Genomic DNA, 24,605 nt, shown 5'->3' on the forward strand with positions numbered 1-24,605 from the left:
TATCAGTGAAACCTACTTCTCTACTTATAGTAAACATTTTATAAATGACTGAAGAGCATTTTATATATATATATATATATATATATATATATATATATATATATATATATATATATACCTGTTTCTTCATAATTTATAAATTAAAATGAATAAAATAGTGTTTAATTTAGTAGCCTACACCTGTATAGTACTAAAAGTTTTTTTAAGACTTTGAACAAGCTAGCTAGCTTTAGCTGTAGCTTTAGCAATAACTAACTGTCACATTTGACAATGAAAACATTTCAGGCATACTCAAGCAAAACTAGGAGAATAAATGTTTTTTTACATAGCTAAAGAAAACATTTTTAACATACAAGCTGATTAAAGCATTTTACCATTCTATTTAAAGAAAATATTATAGCATGGAGGTAAAGAAAATATTTTAGCATTCTAACTTGAAGAAAACATTTTAGCATAGAGGTTGAGGAATGCATTTTTCCACCATACAAGAGGAAAAAAATATTTTAGCATGGTAACTGAGGGAAAACATTTAGCATGCTAGCTTTAGAACACGTTTTTAGCATGGGGTAAAGGAAATATTTTTATCACACTGATTTAAGAAAATAAAGTGTTTTAGGTATTTAGGTCATAGAAAGGAACATACTTTACCTCATCTTATGATAATTTTTATTTTTTTTTCAAACATCTTATGATAAAAATGAGCCAATATTTGGCATGACATTTCAAAATGTCTCACTGTCAACATTTGATATGTTATCTATATTCTATTGTGAATAAATATAAGTTTATGAGATTTGTAAATTATTACATTCCTTTTTTATTCACAATTTGTACAGTGTCTCAACTTTTTTGGAATCGGGTTTGTATTTTAAAGGATAAAATGATGTCAAACAAATCTGCAAAAAATCGGTGGTAATTATGAAAACTTGCTAGTCTGAATATCGCTTAATTTGCTTGATTTTGGTTCGATTCTGTGTAGCTTGTTTCTCTGTTACACTTCACCTAGTTGCCTAGTTATTTCCTGTCATGTTTAGTATCCTTTGTTTCTGACCTTTGCCTGTTTGGGGTAGGAGATAATGGAATTTCCTTTGATTAGCATGTCTGCCTGTGTTTAGACCCCTGCTGTGAACGATACTGCATGTAAGAAACTGGATAAAACAGAGAGAGACAGAGAGAGAGACAGAGAGAGAGAGAGAGACAGAGAGAGAGAGAGAGAGAGAGAGAGAGAGAGGGGGGGGGTGTGTGGAAGTGAGGAGGGGAGAGAGAGAGAGAGAGAGAGAGAGAGAGAGAGAGAGAGAGAGAGACAGAGAGATTGAGAAGGGGGGGGTGTGGAAGTGAGGAGGGGAGAGAGAGAGAAACACAGAGAGATGGAGAGAAACAGAGATAGATAGATAGATAGATAGATAGAGAGAGAGAGAGAGGGAGAGAGAGAGAGAGAGAGAGATGTATTTCCAAACAATAGACCTATACAGTCTCCGCCTTCCCCAAAGCATTCACTCCCTTTTCGCCGTAACTTCTTATCTCCAGCTCATTTATTTCTATATGAACAGATGCGAACATCAAACTGAAGTGATTATAAAGGAATCTCAGCCCAAGTGAGCTCTTGCGTAAGCTCACCTGGTTCAGCTTGGTCTCTGCGTTGAGCAGCTCTTATCTGCTGTTAAATAAAAGCCCACTTTCTGCTTCTGCTTATTCAGAAAAAACATCCACAGAGCTGCCTTTTATTTTCCCAGTGCTATGAAAGAAAACATGCTCGCTGTAATTCTGCCCTTCCTGTGTGCACCCCCATTCTCCTCACACACACACACACACACACACACACACAGTGCAGAGAGAACAAGTGGGTCCTTATTACCTGCAGATGGGCACAGTGCATGATGGGATGCAGAGGTGATGACTCACTGGCTCGATTTTATTCGTGAGGGGGAATTCTAGCCTTCGGTTGTGAGCGTGTGTAGGCCTGCTAGTCCATACACTCAACCCGCTTTACACACACACACAGATTTCAGGTCAACATGCTCCCAAATACAAGCAGGCGGATGTGTGTGAAATGCCAAGTGGATTTAACCTCCTGTCACCCACTGGAAGCTCTAATCTGAACGCATCATCATCTCTGATTGAGTAATATGCTTAATAACAACCGGAGAGAAGAGGAAAGATATGAAAGAATGGACAAAAAAAAGGTAAAATAAAACAAGATCATACAATAGGAGAAGAGAAGAGAAGAGAAGAGAAGAGAAGAGAAGAGAAGAGAAGAGAAGAGAAGAGAAGACAGAAAATAGAAAGAGAGACAAACATTAAAAGAGAAAAACAAGAATAGATGAAGCAAAGAATAGACAAGAGGCAAATAAAGAACAAACATCAAGAAAAGAGATAGGAAAACAGGAAAAGAGAAAACAAAAACAAGACAAAAAAGAAAGGAGAAAAAGATGATAAAAAAATAATTTCCTATCAGCCTGTGTGTGTCTGGAAGTCCATTTATTGTTTGTTCCTGGCTCATGGTGTGTGTGCTTGGTAATATGTAAATGTGTTTATGCCAGACGTGCATGTAAGTGTTTTGGGTGTGTGTGTGTGTGTGTGTGTGTGTGTGTGTGTGTGTGTGTGTGTGTCTGTGTGTCAAGGCCAGTTCCGGAGGGTGGGAGGGAATTCCTAGCTGTTTGATGAGAAAAGGTTGCAGCTGTGGGACAGAGCCAAGAGCACAGAGCAATTACATAGAGCTGAGCTCCTGTACAAAATGACCGTGAGGGCACTCTCTCTCACACACACACACACACACACACACACACACACACACACACACACACACACACACACACACACAATTTCTCTTCCAATTACACAAACACAAGTCATACTCTGTGATGAAGAGGTTATACACATAAGCATAAATTCAATGTTTAACACACACACACACACACACTTCTGTGCACTTAAAAAGGAATAACGAGCAAAACAGGAACTAACAAAACTTTGGGTTCTGAGATTCAGTGACTCTGTAAAAGACACACAACGATGGCATCAAGTATCAAAATAGAGGAAGTGCTAAGATTCATTTTATTCTTGTTTATTTGTTTATTTGCTTAACAAACAAAATTTGTACTCAATCCCATGTAGAAACATCCCATGTAAGTGTCCTATGGACTCAAGACAGTTGTATCAGACCTGCTTTAATGCCATGAGATGTGACTCCAAAGGTTTCAGCTCTACTAAATACTAAATAAATGACCAGAAGCTCACCAGAAAATCCCTTTCACATGTCACTGGATAAGATTCATCATTATCCTGCAAAAGATGTGTGCCTTCAACGTGAAAAAAAAAGACCGGTGTGAGCGCTACTTACTAATAAGCAGCTCTTGCCATTTTCTAACAACCAAAAAGACCACAATTCTGCCTTAATGGTTCAACTGGCTTAAAAGGCTGAGTCTCGTGAATTCACAGGTCAGAAATGATCTGGAGAAAGTCAGCACGAAGTGAAAGTAATTACTACCAGAAACAAATGTGTCTTTTGCTTCAGTGAACTTTTCAGCTGTGGGGAATATTATTCGTGTTCAGTCTGAAAAGCGTAGGAATCAGAAGTCTTCCAAAATCACTGTAGCAAGGGGTCATTTTGACATCAATGCTAAACCAAATCGCCTCTGTAATTCACTGCATCATGCAAAAGATTATATAAAACCTACTAATGAATGATAGACAACGGGGCCACACCTTCTTCATGGAGACTCAGATTTTCACACAGGACGCATTTACTGCGGTTCAAATGTGTTTGTTCTCGGTACTTCTCGAAGCGTTGGTCACTCAATTCCAAGTACGAGTTGCGTTCACGTTCAGATTAATCACGGCAGAGTTCCAGTGCAACCTGAACTCACACCAACTCCTACAGGTGGACTCGGGTTCAGTACTGAGGTGCGCTTACGGTTCCATTTGTCAGCTTCAGACTTTTCATGTGAACCACGCTCTGATAAACTACCAACGTAGAAGCCTCCTCTTGAAAACACAGTAGCTCCTTTAATAGCTGACATTCACCTAACAAATGGAAATAAGTAACTTAAAACTACGTTAAAAATGACAGACCGTACGTTCAACACTTCCTTTATGCTGTATACAGCGCATGGTTTTGAAACAGTCTGAGCTGCCCAGATTTACAGTTTATCCAAAAAAAAAGTCACGTGATGCACAAATAGCTCTGTACACAAATCAAGTCATGCCCTTGAAGCAAATGACTGCTGCTGTAATCATATAGAACGTCATGTGCTCATCTCAGGATCACAATCAGCTCCTAATGATCAGAATGACCCTTTCCACTCACTCGGTACATTCTAACTTATAGTAGAAGTACACAGCCATAGTAAAGTGTCACTCAGAGAAAGATGTCTTCCCTTTTGAGTCACAACGTTTCTTCTTCAGCTCGTCTTAAAAAGAATTTCCTCACTGCTTTCACCTCTGGATCTAAAACTACACCAGGATTCCAGTGAAGCAGATTTTTAGCCCTGTCATTATTTTATATGATAATAAAATAAAAATTCTTTGCTTCCGGAGACTTAAGCTACACCACAATGTCCTCGTCAGTTCCTCGTGTCCCCAGAGTTTTAGGCACCGATGTGCATTCTTGCTCAGAACAATGCGTCCAGAGAAAGGTGTAAGTGATCTACTCAGCCTTTAATGCAGGAGAAAGCGTATCTCTGTTCAGGAAAAACCTAAACGGGGGAAGAGCTTTCCACTTTTCCATGTGAAACAGGACACCATGTCATAGTCAGGTGACAGGGCAGCACCGGGGCGAATGTGTGTGTCCATGCACACTCTCAGAATTGTACAGATGTTCACAAAGTTGCAAGAGGAAGCAGGATTGCACCAATGACAAAAGTCTGTGTGTGATGAAATGGTGTGTGTCCAGGTGTGTGTTTGTGTGTGACAGAGTATGTACTCACCACATGAACAGCAGGTGAAACAGTTAGTATGATAGAGTTTCCCCATCGCCTGGCAGGCCTGACTTGCTCCATACACCCCTTTCCCACATTTTACACAAATACCTGAAACCACACACACACACACACACACACACACACACACACACACACACACACACACATTAAAATTAACATTCCAGTCCATAGAAAGTGGCTGTGGTGTGTGCTTATCACAATAACATGCATTTGACACATTGTTAGACTGAACGAAAGAAATATGAGCTGCTTGACTTGATATAAACAGGAGAAAACTGTCAGCATTCATGGCATGTTTTGGGGAAAAATATGCCAGCGAATTAAACCAGAAAATATGTCAAATTTGATCCGATGCAGAGCTTCAGATACGCAGGCACTGCAAGTTTAAAACCAAAAAAGGGCATAAATTATAACTCATTCAACACACGTAAATTGAATTTCAGTTTTAGACAATAATCTCAGTTTTTGGTGCCTTGCTATTTTCAGCAAAGTGCTTGTTGTAAAGTCTATCCACTCTTGCCCATGCTATTTCCAGTCATCTAATAAGTGATGTGGAACTTTTTAAAATCTGAAACAGATGGGCAAAGATTAGAAATCTGACCGAAACGTTGTAATTTGAGGAGTTTGGTTCTAATCACACTTACACTAACCATTTTTTCATAACATCATTTAATCCGCAAATTTCTTTATATCAAGTCAGATTAGCAAAGTGTCACTTTGCTCCCTAAACAAATGCTATACCGAGGCAAAACTTGCACTTATTTGGCTGATACTTATTTTATTTTATTGTTGCACGCTGTATAGCCAATAAGAAGCCATTGATAGTAGCTGCGCTTAACTTAACATAATTTATTATGGGTTACTTCCATTAGAAAAAACAAACACTTTATCTGTCATATACCTGACTTTAAATAAAGTACAGAGAAAATGACGTTTGGAAATAAAGAGCGCATGCACATCTGTCTGTTATTGCTGCTAACTTTACGTGTGTGTAGATAATCTATAATAAATCCTCTTTATTAGCTTTATCAAGGTTTTTTATCGACATTTACCTAACTTTTTTCTCATTATGCCTGCTAAAATGTAATTTTTTATTCTTATTCTTATGATTCTTATTATCGTACTTACTGTACACAATATAGACCCGATGAGCTTATGCACTGTACATTTCAAATTTCACTGCAGTGGCCTGTCTGTACTAGTATATTGTCTCTGGTGTCATGCCGATATCATTGCATCTTAACTGACTTGCATTTTGCAAAATAATATGATAGTAATCTTTACAGCATTTCAGCTTTACTGCAATTCAGCCCAGTCTGTTAAATGATTCTGATTCAATTCATTTCAGTCTGGTAAATGATTCTGAATTGAATCAGTTCTCAAGCATTCGATTTCACAGTTCATACATTAGCTCAGCAATTACTGTTACTTCTCCTCAAACAACAGCAGCAGCTCGATAAGTCAGGCTTAAACAAACGCTATACAATATTTATACAACCCTACACGTTAAGGTACAGGTGTGTGTGGACTTTTATCCACACTGCAGCACAAAGTTTATCCAAACAGTTTCATGCCTCAGGCTCGCATGGTTAGTATTTTTCTTTGCACCAGGTCACAATATTTATAACTTAGCAAGATTGATTCTCCAAAAATATACACAAATTAGCAATAAACACTAGAGCAAACCTCACAAGATTAAAGGTGAATGAATGAATGAATGAATGAATGAATGAATGAATGTGGTAAACAAGTTGAATTGTGCAACATAAGCACATACTCTGTCCTGAATGCTCCTTGGTTCTAGTGCACACCTCCACATTAAGGACTAATTACTGCATAAAAAGATTAAGGTGTAAAAAATGTTTATGAAATATTTTCTTGGAATCTATATCATGGACATCTTTTAATCCACAGTAAACACATCACCTAAAGCCCACACATCTACATAACAATGTTGTGTTTTTTACCCTTACATATCTATTCATTTATTTCTGCTCCTTTATATCATCTTTTGTTAAAAAATATTTACTTGCAGAGTAAAGGGATTTTTCATACAGCATAGAGCAACATGGGAAAGCAGAATAAACAGAAATATACTTGTTCACTGTCCCATATCATATTTTGGCTCAACTACAACTAATCATAATCCCCATCAACATTGCTGTGTTTATGCACTGTTACGCTATTCCTAACTGTAGCACTAAAGAGCTTGAGTGTGTGTGACCATAAAAGCTTCTTACACTTTCACCTGTGAGCTGCAAATGAAATTCAAGGTAACACCATCTTGTTAATAAGTCTTTGGGTTTGCAGATAAACCAAATTGCGGAAAAAATATAGATAGTAGAGCCGTACATGTCTCATAAAAAATGTGGTTCGTGTGTGCTCATAGGAACTCTGAGCGTTAATACACATGCTAATTAACAGGGTGTGACGGATCAGCGGTCATTGTCCACTTTTAGTTAAAGAGCAATCGCTTGGAATTATGGGAGAATGAATCAGCACAATTCTGCAGAGCTTTCATGCATTACAAGGCTGGACTCTGCTGGGGGGTCGCATTCCAGATCGAGGGCAGGGTCAAAGCCTGGGGTCGCTCCGAGGTCACCACGCCTCTGAGGCATTCGGTGTATATGTGGATGTTGGGAGTTGAATCTCACGCCACACACGCAGAAACTCCCCCACATACAACATGGGTGAAAGAACAAATAAACAGAAGGCCTATGAGTCATATGATATGAATCTTTAGAGCCTTAGTGTTCCAGCTTGAACTGGTAAATGACTCCAGTCTGAACTGATTCATTCCTCAAGTGTCTGAAACTCCATAAACAGAACCGCCGGGCTGAAATTCACACAGTTCATTAGTGCTGCGCTTCCTGTACTGTTCCTCAAAAAACAAGAAGCAGATTGACAAGATCTAAACTCACTTTAATGATTTTTATCCTCCTTTCATACATGAAAGTGTTATAATGTGTCTCAATGTAAATCATTCCAGTTATTGTCAGTATGTCTAATCGCAACAACAATATGTCTATCATTACACACCTAATGTTTGACTCTAATCATCTGACTGTTTTTTTTCTGTCTCTTTCTTTTTGTAACAGTACATGGAGCAGTGACAACGGTGTAATTAGCTCATCTTTGTAGTGAAAGTGCTTGAACTAACACCACAAGTCATCATGAAAAAAGCACATCTCTTCCAAGCTTGGATAATTACAGATCATCAATGTGAACAGAAAGGTGTCCAGGATCGGTAAAAAACAGGTGAATTTTGTTCATTTGGGTGAAAGGAGAGTCCACTATCTCCTATTATTTTCAACGAAAGCAATTCATTAATCAGATTTTTAATCCACTTTAAAACCAAATACAAACGTTACTTGATTCTGAGGAAGAGTGTGACTTAATGTATTCTTTGTCATTTAGAACTCTTAAATGGCATGCCAAAAGATTTTAGGCCACATTCAGAGTAATTTAAGCCATATTCAAAGAGTCATTTAGGTAGGCCATATTTAAAGTCATTTTAGAAATATTCACTGAGTCATTTGGCTTTATTCAAAGAATCATTAAGCCATATTCAAAGAGTCATTTAGGTAGGCCATATTTAAAGTCATTTTAGAAATATTCACTGAGTCATTTGGGTTTATTCAAAGAATCATTAAGCCATATTCAAAGAGTCATTTAGGTAGGCCATATTTAAAAAGTAATTTCAGCCATATTCACTGAGTCATTTGGCTTTATTCAAAGAAACATTCAAATAGTCATTAAAATAGTCATTAAAGTCATACTAAGCATCATTTAGCCCATACTCAAAGAGTCACTTAGGTATATCAAACATACAGTCCTTTATGGATATTTTCAACCAGACCCAAACTTGATCAGGAAGACATAAATATCCCCAGACACAAACGTACACAATAAAAAGACAGTGTTTTAGTGTAACAAAAACAGACTGCCCTAAAGCCCTTCTGAACAGACACTGGCTAATAAGCAGAGCTATTTTCTGCCATCCCAACATAATCTAGTGGTCACCAGTTCAAGTGGCTGACCAGTACACCCTAAATACTTTAAGCAGGGCAACAGTACTTTCAAGAAGAATTTTGGAAATCTGCCAGCAAATGCCTTTCAATGTCACGAGTACAGACCATCCCACTCCAGCAGTAAGCTGACGCAGGCCTGTCTGAGTGGCTAGACAACTTCCCGCCACACATCAACTCCTTCCAGCTTTGTTTTCACTCTGATCAGTGCAGTCTCACCTGGTACACACTGGTACACACTTCCTCTTTAAGTCTCTGGCGTTTCTGATGAGGAACAGCTGGAGAACTGCCACAGTGTGCATTGTTCTCTGCATGAGCAAAACCTGTGCCGCTTCCTGCTGCACCGCTATTCATTCCAGTGTCTTACAGAGAAACAGGATCCTGCTGCGTTAATAATATGTTAGCCTGGGGGAACGAGTTATTGTAAATGAAACGTAAAAACAATCTGAATGATCAAAGCTGCATTACTGAAAGTGTTCTGAAGTAGGGAGGGCAAAATGAAGCAAATACCACATCATGATACTTCTCTGCGATACACACTATGTATAACGATATAGAGGTTTGCTAACAAACTACCAAATAGACCGAATGTTGCATTACATTTGATAGGTCTGTATAAAAATGTATCATATCAGATATATTGTGTCTTGTTTACACACAGGGCAAAGTTCACCTGGATAAAGATGCAGAAACAAGTCCCTCGCCATTTAAATATTTTCATGTTTCATGTGTCAAAAATCATAAACTCTACCACTAAAGCATAGCCTGGACAAAATGTCAAATGTGATCCAACAAATCTGGCCAAAATCCTAACATTTTACATAATACTTTGAAGGAGATGAAAAAATGGTGCCCTTGTCCCAATCCAACAGAAAAATAAAGTCAGATTCCGGATCTCTATAAAATCTGTACTGAAGCAGAGTGCTGTATTTATACAGAGCCCACATGAAGAAACATCAAGGCAGATGACTGTAGTTCCCATGACGATAAAAGCGCAAGCATGCACATCCTGCAAATGTCTTTTCAAATGAGCTTGGAAACAAACAAGCAAGCTTTTTGTTACTCTATCCTTCAGGCAAAAAAGTACCACCTGGCTTTATTTACCCACAAGAGAGCACCTGGGGTTATGTGTGGGTGTAGCGGTGCTGACACAGCTCAACACAGACGGAGCAATGCCCTGTGTGTGTATGTGTGTGTGTGTGTGTGTGTGCGCGCATGTTCATTATCATTCTGAGCAGACAATCAGACTTTACCCCCACCGGTTGCGTCTGGAGGCCGAGCTGGCGTCACTTGTCAAGAATCTGGCGTCGCCCCCTGACCAGGTACCAAGAGAAAAAATGCAGGGAAAGAAAGAAAGTACAAAATGTGCAGTATTATAAACTGAAAAAGACATAAAAGACAAAAAAAATAGAGACGGATGCATTGGAAATGTTTGTGTGTGTGTGTGTGTGTGTGAGAGAGAGAGAGAGAGAGAGAGAGAGAGAGAGAGAGAGAGAGAGAGGATGCAGATACAAAAACAGTGTTTCAGAGCTATGGAGGATGGAGGGGGATCATGCTACAGTGAGCCACGATGCCAAACACCCTGCATGACTATCAATTTATTGGGACAAGGTTGTCACGGTAACCGAGAAGTTTCCCTTTTACAAAAGGAAGAGAATGTTTGTGCATGGTCACTTGGCTAACCCACAAACATAATACCAGAGCACACACACCTTTCGTCTACCTCTCTGCAACTCTTCACTAAACCTAGAGAAGTGGAAAAGATAACTCAGAGCAAACTGTTTCAAGTCAAGGTTTCATAACACTGCTCAGTAAAACACAAAAAGGGTTCAAGGAAATCAATGAGAAAGATTCCAGAGAGAGAGAGAGAGAGAGAGAGAGAGAGAGAGAGAGAGAGAGAGAAAGGGAGACGGTGCACGAAAGAGGGACAGCGCACTTTTTTTTCTCCCACTGTGTTTGTAGTGTGCACAATAACCACAAGCAAAAAGCACAGGAAAACATATTTACTCAAAACTCACTTTGGAACTCACAATGGAAACCTAAAGGCAGATGTTGGGGCATTTGTGCTCTAAAAGGCCTGGTTAGATTTGTATTGATGTGTGTGCATATGTGTGGAGCTTCAACACGAGCACCTACATGTTAATCACATACTCACCTGCACACTTTATGTACATGTAGAATTAAAAAGTGATGTTCACTAGGGGGCAGGTCAGAGCACCTGTCTCTGCTAGGTCTCTCTGCTGCCAGGTAAAATCTATTCTAAGACACAAATTTACCTCTAGTCGGGATCTTAAACACACAAGCTGTGGCTTTAAAATGTTTGGATTATTAAAAGTATTTACTAAGCTAATCTAGCATGTAAAACATGCTAACCTCTCTTTAAACATGCTAAACCTCTCTTCATCTAGCAAATTGTCTTTGTGCATATCTGAGCTCATGTATGTGGAAGATGGCAGACAGCGCTTTCCCTGGAGGAAGCATGTGTTAGACTTCACCCTTGGTGGCTGTGATGGCTGGGGATGTCTTTGGGGACCTACAAATATTATATCTAGCAGGAGCAAAGTGCCAATCTGTCTGCAGTTTTATTTCAATACAGCTATACTGTAATCCATTAGATGTACACAGCAACAGATCTGAGATCCTTCCTTCTGAAAAAGTAGTTCCTGAATCGATCAAGTCTGATTTAAACGTTTTTCAATGAAAGATCTTATCATAACACTCTATGAAATTAGAGTTTGCATAAACTTTCCTAAGTTTGAAGTTTAGAGAAAAAGAAAACGCCTGTTCTTTTGTAGGTACGGGAGAAGAGTGCCGACATTCCTGTGGTAACAATGACACTGAAAGACACCAAATAATCCCTTTAAGAAAACAAAGCCACTGTATAAAGGGTTTATTCATATATAATGTAGTGATAAAGAAGAGCTCTTACATAACTGCTCTGTATGAACTCTTGAGGCTCAGCATCGCTAGATCAGCCGGGATCAGCAAGCCTTTATTTAGCCTTTTATTGCAGTGAGGATACCTGTGTGTGTGTGTGTGTGTGAGAGAGAGAGACTAAGTACATAATTATGTGAATGACATAGGAAACGTGTGTGTGTCAGACAGAAATAGTATTTCCCATTTGTACGATTCCAGTAAGACATTTATTTGATAACACACACGCTCTACTGCCATTTAAACACACACACATGCACTGAACACATCTGAATGTGTTGCAACTATGAAAGACCGTTTGTGAGACTGTCCTGAAATTGTCTCGCCAGTACATCATGTTATACCTTCAGAAAAACTGAGTGAAATCCCACCCCTCTCTGCTGTGATTGGTCAACAGCCAAGCTGCTGTGACCCGTCTGGAGCGAGCGTAACCAATCAGCAGTTAGCTGGACACACGTGCAATAGAGCCAGAGTGTTTAGTGAATGCTTGTTTGTTGCTGCTAGTGGCCATGAACACACACACACACACTTACACAGAGTCAAATACACATGCTGGAGATAAGAGACAGAGCCAACACATGCTGTTACCAGGCAAACAGTGATGCAAAGAGCAAACCACACACAGTCACACAGACACACAAACACACACAGAAAGGCTTCAATTTACTGGATGCTAAAAGTTCAAACACGTTAAAGTCACATGTTGTTTTCAATCTGACTTGCTTATGTGGTTTCTTGCTAGTCTGAGCAAAGAGATATACAAATTGAAAAATCACCATTTAAATTCTACATACAGGAACAAGACATTATGTAGAAAAGTAAAGTCTGAAGAGGGAACCATAGCTTCTAGTGAGTGTACATAACTAATACAGTTAGTTTGCTTAGCTAATAAGCAGAAGACGCTAGTACAAAGCCAAGCACTCGCTCATTAGTGCATTATTTTAATTTGTGTTTTACTAGTTAGCTTTACAACTTCCTGAATCTCACCACAACTATAAAAAAACTATAAGAAACATTTACATTTACAGCATTTGGCAGACACCCTTATCCAGAGCGACGTACATAAGTGCTTAAATCTCTAACATTGGATACATTAATGCTGGCTCAATAGGTTCCATACTTAAGATACCATGAGTTTAAAACATTGTTCAGAGTTACAATGAAAAACTGTCAAAGTTTTTTTTTTTTTAAATATAAATGCAAAAGATAAGGAAAGAAGTGCTAGTTGAAGTGTTTCCTGAATAAGTAGGTCTTCAACTGCCGCTTGAAAATATCCAGTGACTCAGCTGTCCGGACCGCTAGGGGAAGTTCATTCCACCACCTTGGTGCCAGAACAGAAAAGAGTCTTGTAGTATACTTGCCTCTTACCCTTTGTTTTAAGAAACAAAGTGCATGTGACTTGAATGACTTGCTAGCGAGAACCTAAGCTAGCTGTTATGTACTGTACAAACATGAGAGTTAAAAGAAAGATAAAAATATTTGAATATATTTGAAAAATAAATATGTTTCTTCCTCAGGACATTTGGTGTCAGAAACCTAAGATGGTAAGATGGATTTGTAAGTAAAATCAAAATGTAAATATGGACTTAATACTGAGCCTAATATTATCATGGTGAGTGTGTCATGATGTAAATATGCTAGCAAATGTGCTAATAAGAGAATGCTAACAAGTGACTTTTAACACAAAAAACCCCACTAATATGGACATATGGATGAGATAAATGTGCACCAAGCAGCAATATAAAAAGAGTGATGCAAAAGTCTAGTGAGACATTACGCTTAATGATAAATAATAATAAGCAATTAATAAAGTATTATTATAAACTGCTGCCCTATTTCCAGAACCAGTCACCATAATTACACACTGGATTACCGTTTAATTGCAATAATAACAATAACAAAGTATTTAAACAACACATGTGCAATAACAGGAATTTTGAAAAACGAGCAGTATTAACTGTGTGCAATATGTCTGTACTTACTCGTGGTCTCTTTTTTCTTCTCTGTATTTATACATTGTGTTGTGTATATACTGTATATTATATTATGTCTTTTATTTTATATATATATATATATATATATATATATATATATATATATATATATATATATATATATATATATATATTTGCATTTCTTTGCTGCTGTAACAGAAGATTTGCATCTCTTTGCTGCTGTAACAGAGAAATTTCCCCACTGTGGGACGAATAAAGGTATATCTTATCTTATTTTATCCCTCCTAAGACAGCAGGGTCCCACCCCAGGATTCCAACTGGCTCACGACTACGAGGATCATGAACTCATAAAGTTGACATGATGCAAAATTTAAAGCTGCCAGATGCACCTGCACACCTTTCACATCCTACATCCTTTCCCCTTCGGCGGATCAGCTTTTAACTGAGGGAAATATTATTCACATTCGATCTGAGACACGATAAAACAAAATCTGCCAAAGGAATCATAAAGCGTAAAAGTAAATAAGCAACGAAACACACCAAACGTGTCCATGGACAACTGGACGTTTTGAGTTTTGTGTTTTGTGATGAACTTTCTTTATATTCCATTCAGTCTCACAGGAATTAGGAGGGAAAAAAAGAAACGAGACAACGAATCACACTCAGCATCAGCAGTGAATAAAGTAAATTGTGGTGGATTGATGTCTGGAGAAAATCCTATGATTCACACGCCAGCCCAGACGCCCCTGTTCACAGGTGGAACAATAAAATAAAAGACGTTACCTGTGCACTGAGCTCGGCTTGGTTTCCCAGGCTGAGATTAAGCCCGGCCTTTTACAATGCGGAGTCACCGCACACAATGCACCTCAGTCACAAACCCTGGACTGCATGTGGGAAACGACTCCACCTGCTTTTAAGACGCTTCTACACACCAAACATGACTCACATACACCCTTTAAGATGCACAACACAAGTCTTTGTCTCAGCAACCAGACTATAAACAGTGATGTTGTTCCTGAGCAACTCGCTTAGAAATACAACACACAAACCTAACAATCAAGACAAATCCACCAAAACGGCTCATCTTGTATATCGTACAACAAACTCTCAACTCCAAGCTCCATTTAGGTCTAAACATATTCAGTCATCACACTCTAAAGGGCACTCAAACATACACCTTTTGTACCTTTTGTGTGTACCTTTTACCTGGGAATGTGCATGTAGTGTACAATAAATCTTTAAAGCTACACTGCATCAACATTTCCAGGTGAAGGAAGGTACAAACGATAAGGTTACTTCTCCAGTGAATGATACAGTTTAGTAGTTTTTCTGAGAATGTAGTTCGTTCAGTATAAAAATCCAGTGCATAAACATTCCCTAAACGAAGTATTATTATAAAAACTAGGATCTGACCTCCAAAGGAGCAGGAGACACCTTCTTAGTTTAAGAACTTAATGGTCATGTCATACTATTTATTCTAACAACTCTATGCATGCATGAGTTTATTTTGTGTTTAAGTTGCCACGTGCATTCTAATTATGCTGACAACAGCTCTGCGTGCTTGTGTTTTGGTCCTACTTTACCGAAATATTCCTTCTTCATGTGCATTTCCAGCTCCCTCTCCAGTTCGAGCGTGAGGGCTTCGAGCCGCCTCTCTGCCTGGCTCGCGCCGTTCTCACGCACCGGAGTCACCTGGTAGGGCAATTTTAGTCTCGGACCCGGGGCGCGAGCTCTCGCAGAGGCACCGTGGTGTATTTCTTCAGGCACAGTGAACGGATGAAGGTGTGCGCGGTGAAGCACGCTGGTTTCACCGGTGTCTTGCAGCAACGCGTCTTCCAGCAGGGATGCGCGAGGCGAGGAGGCAATAAGCAGCTCCGGGCACGCACCCATGGAGCCACGCGAGCTCCGGGAGCTCCGCGAGCTGTGGCTCGAGATGCTGGACCTGGGGCTGAGGGTAAGTCCGGCACTGTTCGGACCACAGATGCTGGAGCGAGGGCTCGCGTGCCGCTGGTCGTATCCCATGCTAACGCCGCTCGTGCGGTTGCTGCTCGGTCTGCTCGCGCACTCGTAGACGTAGCCGGGACTCGAGGGCTTGCTGGCATCACTGGACGTGCTCGCGTAGCTCGAGCGCGGGCTGAGAGCGCCGCTGCCGTCGCAGTGCGCGAGACTCGACCGCGGGCTTCCACACTTCTCTTGCTGCACAGGCGCCGCGAGGCTCGAGCGGGGGCTCGCGTGAACACATGATCTCCGGTGACGGTCGCCGCCGTAGCACGGCAAAGCAACTTCGGATCTCGCGGTACAGTACGCGTCGTCCACGTAAAAGGCGTCCCTGTGCGCGCGCGTACTCTTGTGCTCAGGTAGCCCAAAGTCCACGTCTGGCTCGAGCACCGCTCTCACGTCCCGGTAAGGCTCGCACAGCGACAGGTTCTCCATCAGCTCGCTCGCTCTGCGTGCCGGATCCTCTTCGTAGTAGCGATCCATCGGTGTTGCCCATGCAAAAAAAACAAAGCTCGTGCATTTCACTCTGTAACGGCACCGAAACGTACCCTCTGTCGGTTCATCATCTTCCTCAGGTTTCTGTGGTGATTTCCTCCCGGTGCATAATTCCTAAAAACCAACAAGGCTTCCTTTAAGGAAAATAAAACAACTGTCGTTTAAACAAAGTTTCCGCACGAGGTGAAGTTGAAGAGTCCTTTTGCAGTCAATGGCGGAGGAATTTCCTCTCTCTCTCTCTCTCTCTCTCTCTCTCTCACACACACACACTCTCTCTCTCTCTCTCACACACACACACACTCTTTCTCTCTCTCAGACACTCTCTCTCTGTCTCTCTCACAAACACACACACTCTCTCTCTCTCACACACACACACACTCTCTCTCTCTCACACGCACACTCTGTCTCTCTCTCTCTTTCTCACAACACTCTCCTACACACACACTCTCTCTCTCTTTCTCACACACACACTCGCTCTCTCTCTCTCTCTCTCTCTCTCTCTCTCTCACACACACACACACACACACTCTCTCTCTCTCGTCGCCTTTTTCGAACCAAATCCGAGCGGCGTTTAATTTCTCGTGCGAAAAGTTGTGGGACGATTCGAGCAAAGAACAAATAAAGGAAGGAAGCCCGAAAGGACAAAAAAGGGGAATTAAAAAAAGAACAAATTTGTTGTAAATAAGAGAAAAGAAACCGAGCAGCGCGCGGGACTCGTTTGTGTGCGGCAGGAATGCAGGCGGGAGGCGCGCGAGGCCGGGCAGGGGTGCGCTCCGCCGCTCTGGAATGCGCTTTAATGCGCGCGCGGAACAATGACGGCGAGCGGGGAGGGGGGTGGGGGGTATAACGGGGGCGGGGGATCCTGTCCTGCCAAAGATTAAAGCAGTCGTTAAGGAAGGGGGGGGGGGGGAGAGTTAAATTCATGCATTTCTGAAAGTTTCTACTTTAATTATTTTTTGTTAGGTGTTTGTGCTTAAGGCTGATTAAATAATCATAATTAATAATAATCACAGGGTTCTTATTTGCATGATGCAAAATCCACTCTGAAATCATGAGAAACTTTCAGACTGTTCTCTCTACTGCACCGGTTCCTGAAGACCCACTGACCCAGCACATGTCAGCGTTCCCTCTGCTTTAACACCACAACATCAGCTCAGGACGAGACATGAACACACCTGTGAACCTTAGTGTTACAGCAACAGTGCTACGAGAGTGTGATTAGGACACACACACACACACTGCTCTTGTTTTAATTACATAGTTCATCACTTACAGGAAAACATATTTTGATCATCCAAAACAAATGCTGTATACAATGTACTGTCACTGTCCCTTCTCTGGGGTGTGTTGCTGGGCGTTTCCTTTCCTCAGCTTTCCTTGTTTGAGCTAAAATGGTTGCATTTTATTTATTCGGATGAGAGTTGGTGGTAACGTGAGTGTAATTTTCAGAGGAAGGTTTTACATCTGAAGACTGAAATGTTATTATATCATACACATCCATAATGCTGTCTCTAAACACGGTTACAGCGTTCCCATCATTAAGAGTAAACAAATAACAGAAGATTCTGCCCATCGATTTTGCATCATGCAAAATGCACTCAAGAATAATCACATGCTTATGAGAACCTTCAAAACTGCCCTTTCTATCACTATAGTGATGCCAGAATATATAAGTCATGGGCGTTATAAATCATAGGAGTGATTAATCATACAAATCTAAGGCTTTTTAAAGCCAGCAGTACATAAGTGTGAATTAGGGACTGAGGCAGGACACATGGTACATGCTCTAAGGCACAGGACATTTTGTCCTGAACATTTTAGTGTTTTCCTGCTAACACACCCTCTCCAGCGAATCAGCTACAGTATCTAACAGCTCTTTCTCTGTAAGGGATATTTTATTCTTTTTAAAATTATTTTAACATTGCATTCTCCCCCACAAATTCTTAAGACATATCACATTCTGGTCCTTTCCTATTTAATGTCTTCCCATTGTAACTACACTACATATCAGTTTTATGTGCTGCCCCTGCTGGAATGAATGGTTTGTGGGACAGTAAGAAGAACTGAAGATGAAGAATGTCAGACACTTGTTTTCAAAGCAAAAAATTCTTCTCCTTGGTTGGTATATCAGAATACATGTAAAAAAAAAACATAAAAGTGTAGTACTCCATGTACAGGACTTGCAGTGCTATAACCAGTTTAACAACAGTAAGCGTTTAGGGATATAGCGTTGCAAATGTTTTGGGTACATAACTAGCTACGCTCATTTGAATTCTTCACTTTATTAAACACACCTACAACTTTGAAACACCTACAGTCTTTTTAAAGTTGTGTTTGCATAACCTACACTGAACTACAATTTTCTGCCATATTGTTAATATTCTTCATATTAGTGTGTGGATGTGAGGTCGATCACACCATCACACAGACACAGATCATTTGCATATTGTGACGCCCACAAAACTCCTTAAAAGGTAAAGTGCACAGGCAGCATGAAGCACAAAACGAACTATCAGGGTAAAGTTAGTCTGACTCACTACTATGGAAATAAACTATTTAATAACATATCATTTTAATAGTAAAAAGCTTCGGGCTGTGCCCAGACAAATGTCTTTTGTAACTGGTAGCAGTTGCTTAGAGATCCTGAGGCACCACAAAAGACTGTACAAATTCAGATTTTCTTTCAGAGAAATATCCCTGTTGAGAATATGCCCCAGTGACACCCAGTTGAACTTGGTCGACAGTGATCCTGTGGTGCTTCGTTGCTGTTGATGGACGGCGTTGAGGGGATTGAAAGGATTTTTGTTTTGGATATTAATAATCTAGATATTCAATATGTTTAAATGTACAAATGTGCAATGTTCACAACAGCCATTTCAATGAAAGTGGAAAGTTTTTAAGTATTTAAGAGAAACTCTCCAGCTTGGCTAGTTGCTAAACGTCTAAACGTTTGCTAAACGAAGCAAATATACATATACATTGCTAAATTAAATGCCTTCGTGCTCTGATGTGCTATATTGCAGTTGTTGCTTAAACACTTAATTATTTCATTTCATGATACAGCGAGTGCAGAAATTAACACAAAGACCGTGATATTCACAGGCGTTTGCAAATTTTCAAAATGATCGTATATCTTCTGCAGATGTGGGCCCAAAGTACCTGGGGGTGGATCTAACGGTCTCCATCAGAAAAATGCAAACAAGAAGCTGAAACAAAGAAAACAGCCGAAGCAGAAAGTAGTGACTCATGGCTTTTCTAAGGTAAATTTTAAATCATGTGGATTTTGTGAGTCTTGAAACACTTTTAACAAAAGTTGCTAAAGAGCACACTTCATTTTATTTGCTCAGGGAAAAAAAAAAAAACCCTCTTTGGGTAATCTTCAGAATGAATACATTTAAAGCTTTGGAAGTCCGTGTAAACACGAGACAAAGCACACTATGAGGCTGCGTTTGTAAAGAAAAATGCATTTCTAAGTGGGTCTTTTGTCTGTAGAATACACACACCTGTCCCCGAACACACACACTTACAGTCTGTCGCATGTCAGCCACCTGTTACACAAACACCACTTCATCATCAGCTATCTATCTGTCACAGTACAGCTGCATGATGGAAAAAAATCATTTTATTCTCAATTTATTATTATTATTCTTGAAACAATTCTAATCTATCTAATCTATCTATCTAGTTAATTAATTGACAAAACTAAAACTTGTAAATACAAATAAAACACAATTATAAGGAGCGCAACAATAACCCACTCAAAATATGCTCCTACTGGATGGTCCAATGTGGATACTGTAAAGATTTATACCATCAATACTGTAGATTAGTGCCTACGAGCTGCTTTGTTCTGATTGGTCAAGCTCTTGTCACATGACTTGTTTACATTCGTGTGTAGTTTGTACAGGTTTAAGGAGATTTAAGGTGATGCATGTGAACACGGTGCCACATGTTCGGTCATCAGAGGGTAGCTAAAGGAAACGTTAAGCCATAGAATTTAATCAGTGTACATCAGCTAACAATTATTGGTCCTCAGAATGTTCTAGGAATGTTTGCTTTTGGTTCTTGAAACGTTCCAAGAACATTCCTGTTTAGTTTTTCAGTTTTTAAATAGAAATTTCTTTCATTTTTAATAAAAAATCTACAGAAAAATAAATCTTGATATACTGCAAGCTTTTCTGTCGCACTTTACTGACCCACGACCGGCAGAAAAGAAAGAGCCAACGCCACAATGATAAGAACCAACACAACATCGAGGATCAGGTTTTTAACAGGTGAAGTGACTCGCTTTTTCCCATGTCCTCTGCTCCTGAACCACTCCACCACTTCTCCCAGGTCATACTCCTTGGGGTTGTAACTGAGCTCTGCTCTGGCTTTCTCTATGCTGAAATAGTGTGTGATTCCAGTCTTGTAAACTTCAGCACGTGTCAGAAGAGGTTGGAAGTTGTAGACGTGGCTGACGGCGCTGTGAACGATCTCCGTGAGGAATGCGAAAATGTAAATGAGAGAAACCGGAAGCCGCAGCCTGGGGAAAGAGTAACCCAGACCTTCCACTAACGGCCGAAAGAACTCAAAGTTGTTGATGGGCCGGCCGTCTGAGATGAAGTAAGCCTGTCCGGCAGCACGGTGCTGATGTCTCTCTGTTAACGCTTCTGCAGCTAACTTGTGCGCAGAGACTAGGTTTTCAACATGGACAAACTCCACCAGACTCTCAGGATCCCCATACACAAACCTAAAGAGGCCTCTCTCGATATATCCCACAATCCTTGGAAGATGTCTTTCCTCTCCTGGACCGTAAATCCCAGCTGGACGGAGAGCACAAGTTCGCAAGACGCCACCTTTGAGTGCTAGAGGCGATCCATTAGCTTTTAGCACCCGTGTTTCTGCTACAGACTTGGTCCTGGAGTAGTGGTCGGGATGGAGGTGTAAAGGCAGATAAGGAAGAGTTTCGTCGCCCTTCTTTATGACCTGACCGCCGAAGACCACGTTGAAGGTGCTGGTGTATACCAATCGAGGAACCCGGAGATCCACACACGCCTGAATAACGTTTTCGGTCCCCTGAACATTTACTTCTTCAATCAGCTTTCTGTTGAGTTGCTCTCTCCCAGACATCCCATACGATGCAATATGAAAAACGCAGTCTGTGCCGTGCAACGCATTTAGCACCTGTGAAAGATCTCGAACGTCACCCTGGATGAACTCCACACCCTCGGGCAATGCTTCATTAGGCGGCCTGACATCAAACAGGACAACTCTGGAGGACTTGTTGCTGAGAGCGCAAGCAAGACTGTGTAGAAATAAAAGAATTCAAATCATAATTAAATGCATCATTTTTAATAAGTCTGTAATTTTTTTCACATTATTATTATTATTATTAATAATAAATGAGCACTGTTGATTTGATATAACTAACAAATAATATAATGACTTATCACAGATTTAAACATTACATTTGTAGCAATGTTCGGAAAACCCAGTGCAGCTGAATTGCATTCTGGGAGTCCATTACTTCTACTTCTCGTTAGTATGATTTAACTTCTGGAAAATGGTGAATGAGGAACAAAAGTTCTTGCTCGGTTGTATTAGGAGCTGACCGTTATCTCTTGTATTTAATTTCTTCCCCCTATAAACACCATTGTAATGACGCTAGCCATAGCAATGACCCCCTGTGATGTCAGCATGGACACAAAGATCTCACAAGAATGACAGAAAAATGGAAAGATATATATATAAATATATATATAAATTACATGCTGTACATATGCTACATATTTACCTGCACTTGTCTATTTGCACAACTGCTACTCTTTGCAATTCTGGTAGATGCCAAACTGCATGCATGCATCTGTCTGTCTAGTTTACCTTTAAGTAAACATTAATTAGTTAATGGTTAAGTGTCTCCATCTAGCGTTAAATGTGGGTACTGCATCGACTTAACTCTAATCATGAATCATTTAACGTGTAAAAAACTACCTGCAACTAATAAGTATATAAACATATATTATATAAACATATATACACATATCTGTGTGACTCAATGATTAGAGCTTAATTATGACATACCGGAAGCCAAAATATCCTCCACCGCCTGTAATGATGTATTTGTCGACATGCATCTTAAACACACAGAGATGAACACTGAAGAAAAGGAGAGAAAAACATTATTTACATTTTGCACTAGTTGCATTAATAAAGATGTGACAGTAGTTACAGCCATTTGTCATTACATTCACATGCAGCGATGCACTTCCACAGTCCACAAAACGGTTTCGGTGCGAAATACTTTATGCAAGAATAAACCCGAAAGTAAATAAGCACTAAAAGCTTTAATCAGGTAAAATATGTTTAATGTACCGAGTCCTGTGTCTACTTCGTCTAAGTTAGAGCAGGAAGTGCGTGCTTCATTCTGATTGGCCAGGGTCGTGTCACGTGACTTTATTCGTAACGGTCATATCAATTCAAAATGGCGATTTAAAAAAAATGATTATTGGTTATCAAAACAATGAGAATGTATTTATCTTCTTCTACTTTGGGCATTTCCTGTTAGTGGTCACAATTACCTTCATGTCGTCATTTAACACATCCATATATCTCCTCTTTGTCCTTCCTCTTGACCTCTTACCTGGCAGCTCCGTCTCCAACATCCTTCTACCAATATAACCATCTCCCTCTACTGTACATGTCCAAACCATCTCAATCTAGTCTCTCTGAACTTGTCCTCAAAACAGCCAACCTGAGCTGTCCCTCTGATGTGCTCGCTATTAATCCTGTCCATCCTCGTCACTCCTAAAGAGAACCTCAACATCCTCATCTCTGCTACCTCCATCTCTGCCTCATGTCTTTTCCTCACCGCTACAGTCTCTAACCCATACAGCAGAGCTGAGAACCTCAACATCCTCATCTCTGCTACCTCCATCTCTGCCTCATGTCTTTTCCTCACTGCTACAGTCTCTAACCCATACAGCAGAGCTGAGAACCTCAACATCCTCATCTCTGCTACCTCCAATCTCTGCCTCCTCCAATCTCTGCCTCATGTCTTTTTCTCACTGCTACAGTCTCTAACCCATACAGCATAGACAGCATTGCTGGTCTCACTACTGTCTTCTACACCTTTCTTTTGATTCTTCCTGACACTTTTCTGTCACACGACACTCCTGACACTTTTCTCCACCCACTCCAACCCACCTGCACTCGCCTCTTCACCTCTTTTCTACACTCCCGTCACACTGGAAGGTTTACCCCAAATACTGAAACTCCTGGATCTTCTTGACCTCAGCTTCATGTAACCTCACTGTTCTACTTCCCTCCCTCTCGTTCATACATTCTGCCTTACTTACGACTGACTTTCATATCCCAGAGAAGGTATTTATAATGTTCCTATAACTTTTTAAAAATCGTAACCTTTTATGAACCTCGAGGTAACTCAGGATTGTTTACAGAACGTTCCTATTACTTCCCCACAGTTAAAAAAAAATGTTAACCTCTTGGGAACGTCACAGTGACTCCGGATTGTCTGGAGAACCTTGCAGTAAACTGAGATGGTTTGAAAAATGTTCCTATAATTTGCTAAAGTTTTGGACCTCTCTGGATCTTTTGCAGTTACCTGGGTTTGCTTGCAATAAAACTTTCCCCTAAAGATCTGGTTACCTTTAAATAATTTGAGCATCTTGAGAACATTGAATTCAGATATTCGCTCTTTTATCCAGCACTTGTGACTGGAACAGCAGCATACAGGAAGATGTCTGGCTTCTCGTGTATAGTTTTTCCTTGCCTATGTTGTCTGAGGCATATGAACCCGGAATCTGAAGTCAAGAGAATCATTTATGTTATCTTTTATCTTTTATAAGAAAAAGTTCCAAACGTTTAAATATGGATATATATTTCAATAAAACAGGAAGAAGAACAAACTCAAGTAAAAATTAGAGTAGAAATAAATGTGTTTAAAATCAATTATTGAATGAATGTGAGGTGATTTAGGAATTGTTTTTTTTTTTTTACACACAATGAAAGAGCTTTACATCTACATCAACAAAGACAAAACTAACAAATCTGTAAGGAAACAAAAACTCATCAACATCAGATGATGAGTTTAAGATTAAACATCATATAGAAAGTGTTTCTGATTAACAGTATCTTGAGAGTCACAGCTGAGTCATTTCAACTCAAATCATCAACTTGAATCAATCAGAGATTCTACTCATTTATAAGTTTTAGTTAAAAAAGAAACTAGTTTTACCTCCAAGAGGATATTTTAA

The 24,605-nt window shown here is 40.0% G+C and overlaps 2 protein-coding genes across 2 annotated transcripts in view; both read right to left on the minus strand.

Annotated features, from left to right (window-relative positions):
• Positions 1-17,121, minus strand: part of wtip (WT1 interacting protein) — a 33,049-nt gene extending 15,928 nt beyond the window's left edge. Inside the window, exons 1-2 of the mRNA XM_060878324.1 lie at positions 15,441-17,121; positions 4,926-5,027 (exon numbers count right to left, since the gene is read on the minus strand). Coding sequence (XP_060734307.1) covers positions 4,926-5,027; positions 15,441-16,338 — 1,000 coding nt within the window. The 5' untranslated portion in view covers positions 16,339-17,121. The remainder of the gene's footprint in view (positions 1-4,925; positions 5,028-15,440) is intronic.
• Positions 17,122-19,064: 1,943 nt separating this feature from the next.
• Positions 19,065-22,741, minus strand: sdr42e1 (short chain dehydrogenase/reductase family 42E, member 1). Its single transcript, XM_060878325.1, has 3 exons — positions 22,578-22,741; positions 22,414-22,488; positions 19,065-21,637 (listed from the first exon to the last, which is right to left on the minus strand). Exons 2-3 carry the CDS (start codon positions 22,464-22,466, stop codon positions 20,539-20,541), a joined length of 1,152 nt encoding a protein of 383 aa, XP_060734308.1. The 5' UTR covers positions 22,467-22,488; positions 22,578-22,741; the 3' UTR covers positions 19,065-20,538.
• Positions 22,742-24,605: the final 1,864 nt, after the last annotated feature.

This window comes from Tachysurus vachellii, chromosome 9 (genome assembly GCF_030014155.1).
Source record: "Tachysurus vachellii isolate PV-2020 chromosome 9, HZAU_Pvac_v1, whole genome shotgun sequence".
Taxonomy (NCBI): Eukaryota; Metazoa; Chordata; class Actinopteri; order Siluriformes; family Bagridae; genus Tachysurus; species Tachysurus vachellii.

Coding starts and splice junctions, on each gene's coding strand:
- sdr42e1 (XM_060878325.1), bottom strand. CDS start 22,466: ATGCATGTCGACAAATACATCATTACAGGCGGTGGAGGATATTTTGGC. Junction 21,638..22,413: donor GGAGGATATTTTGGCTTCCG/GTATGTCATAAT, acceptor ATTTCTACACAG/TCTTGCTTGCGCTCTCAGCA.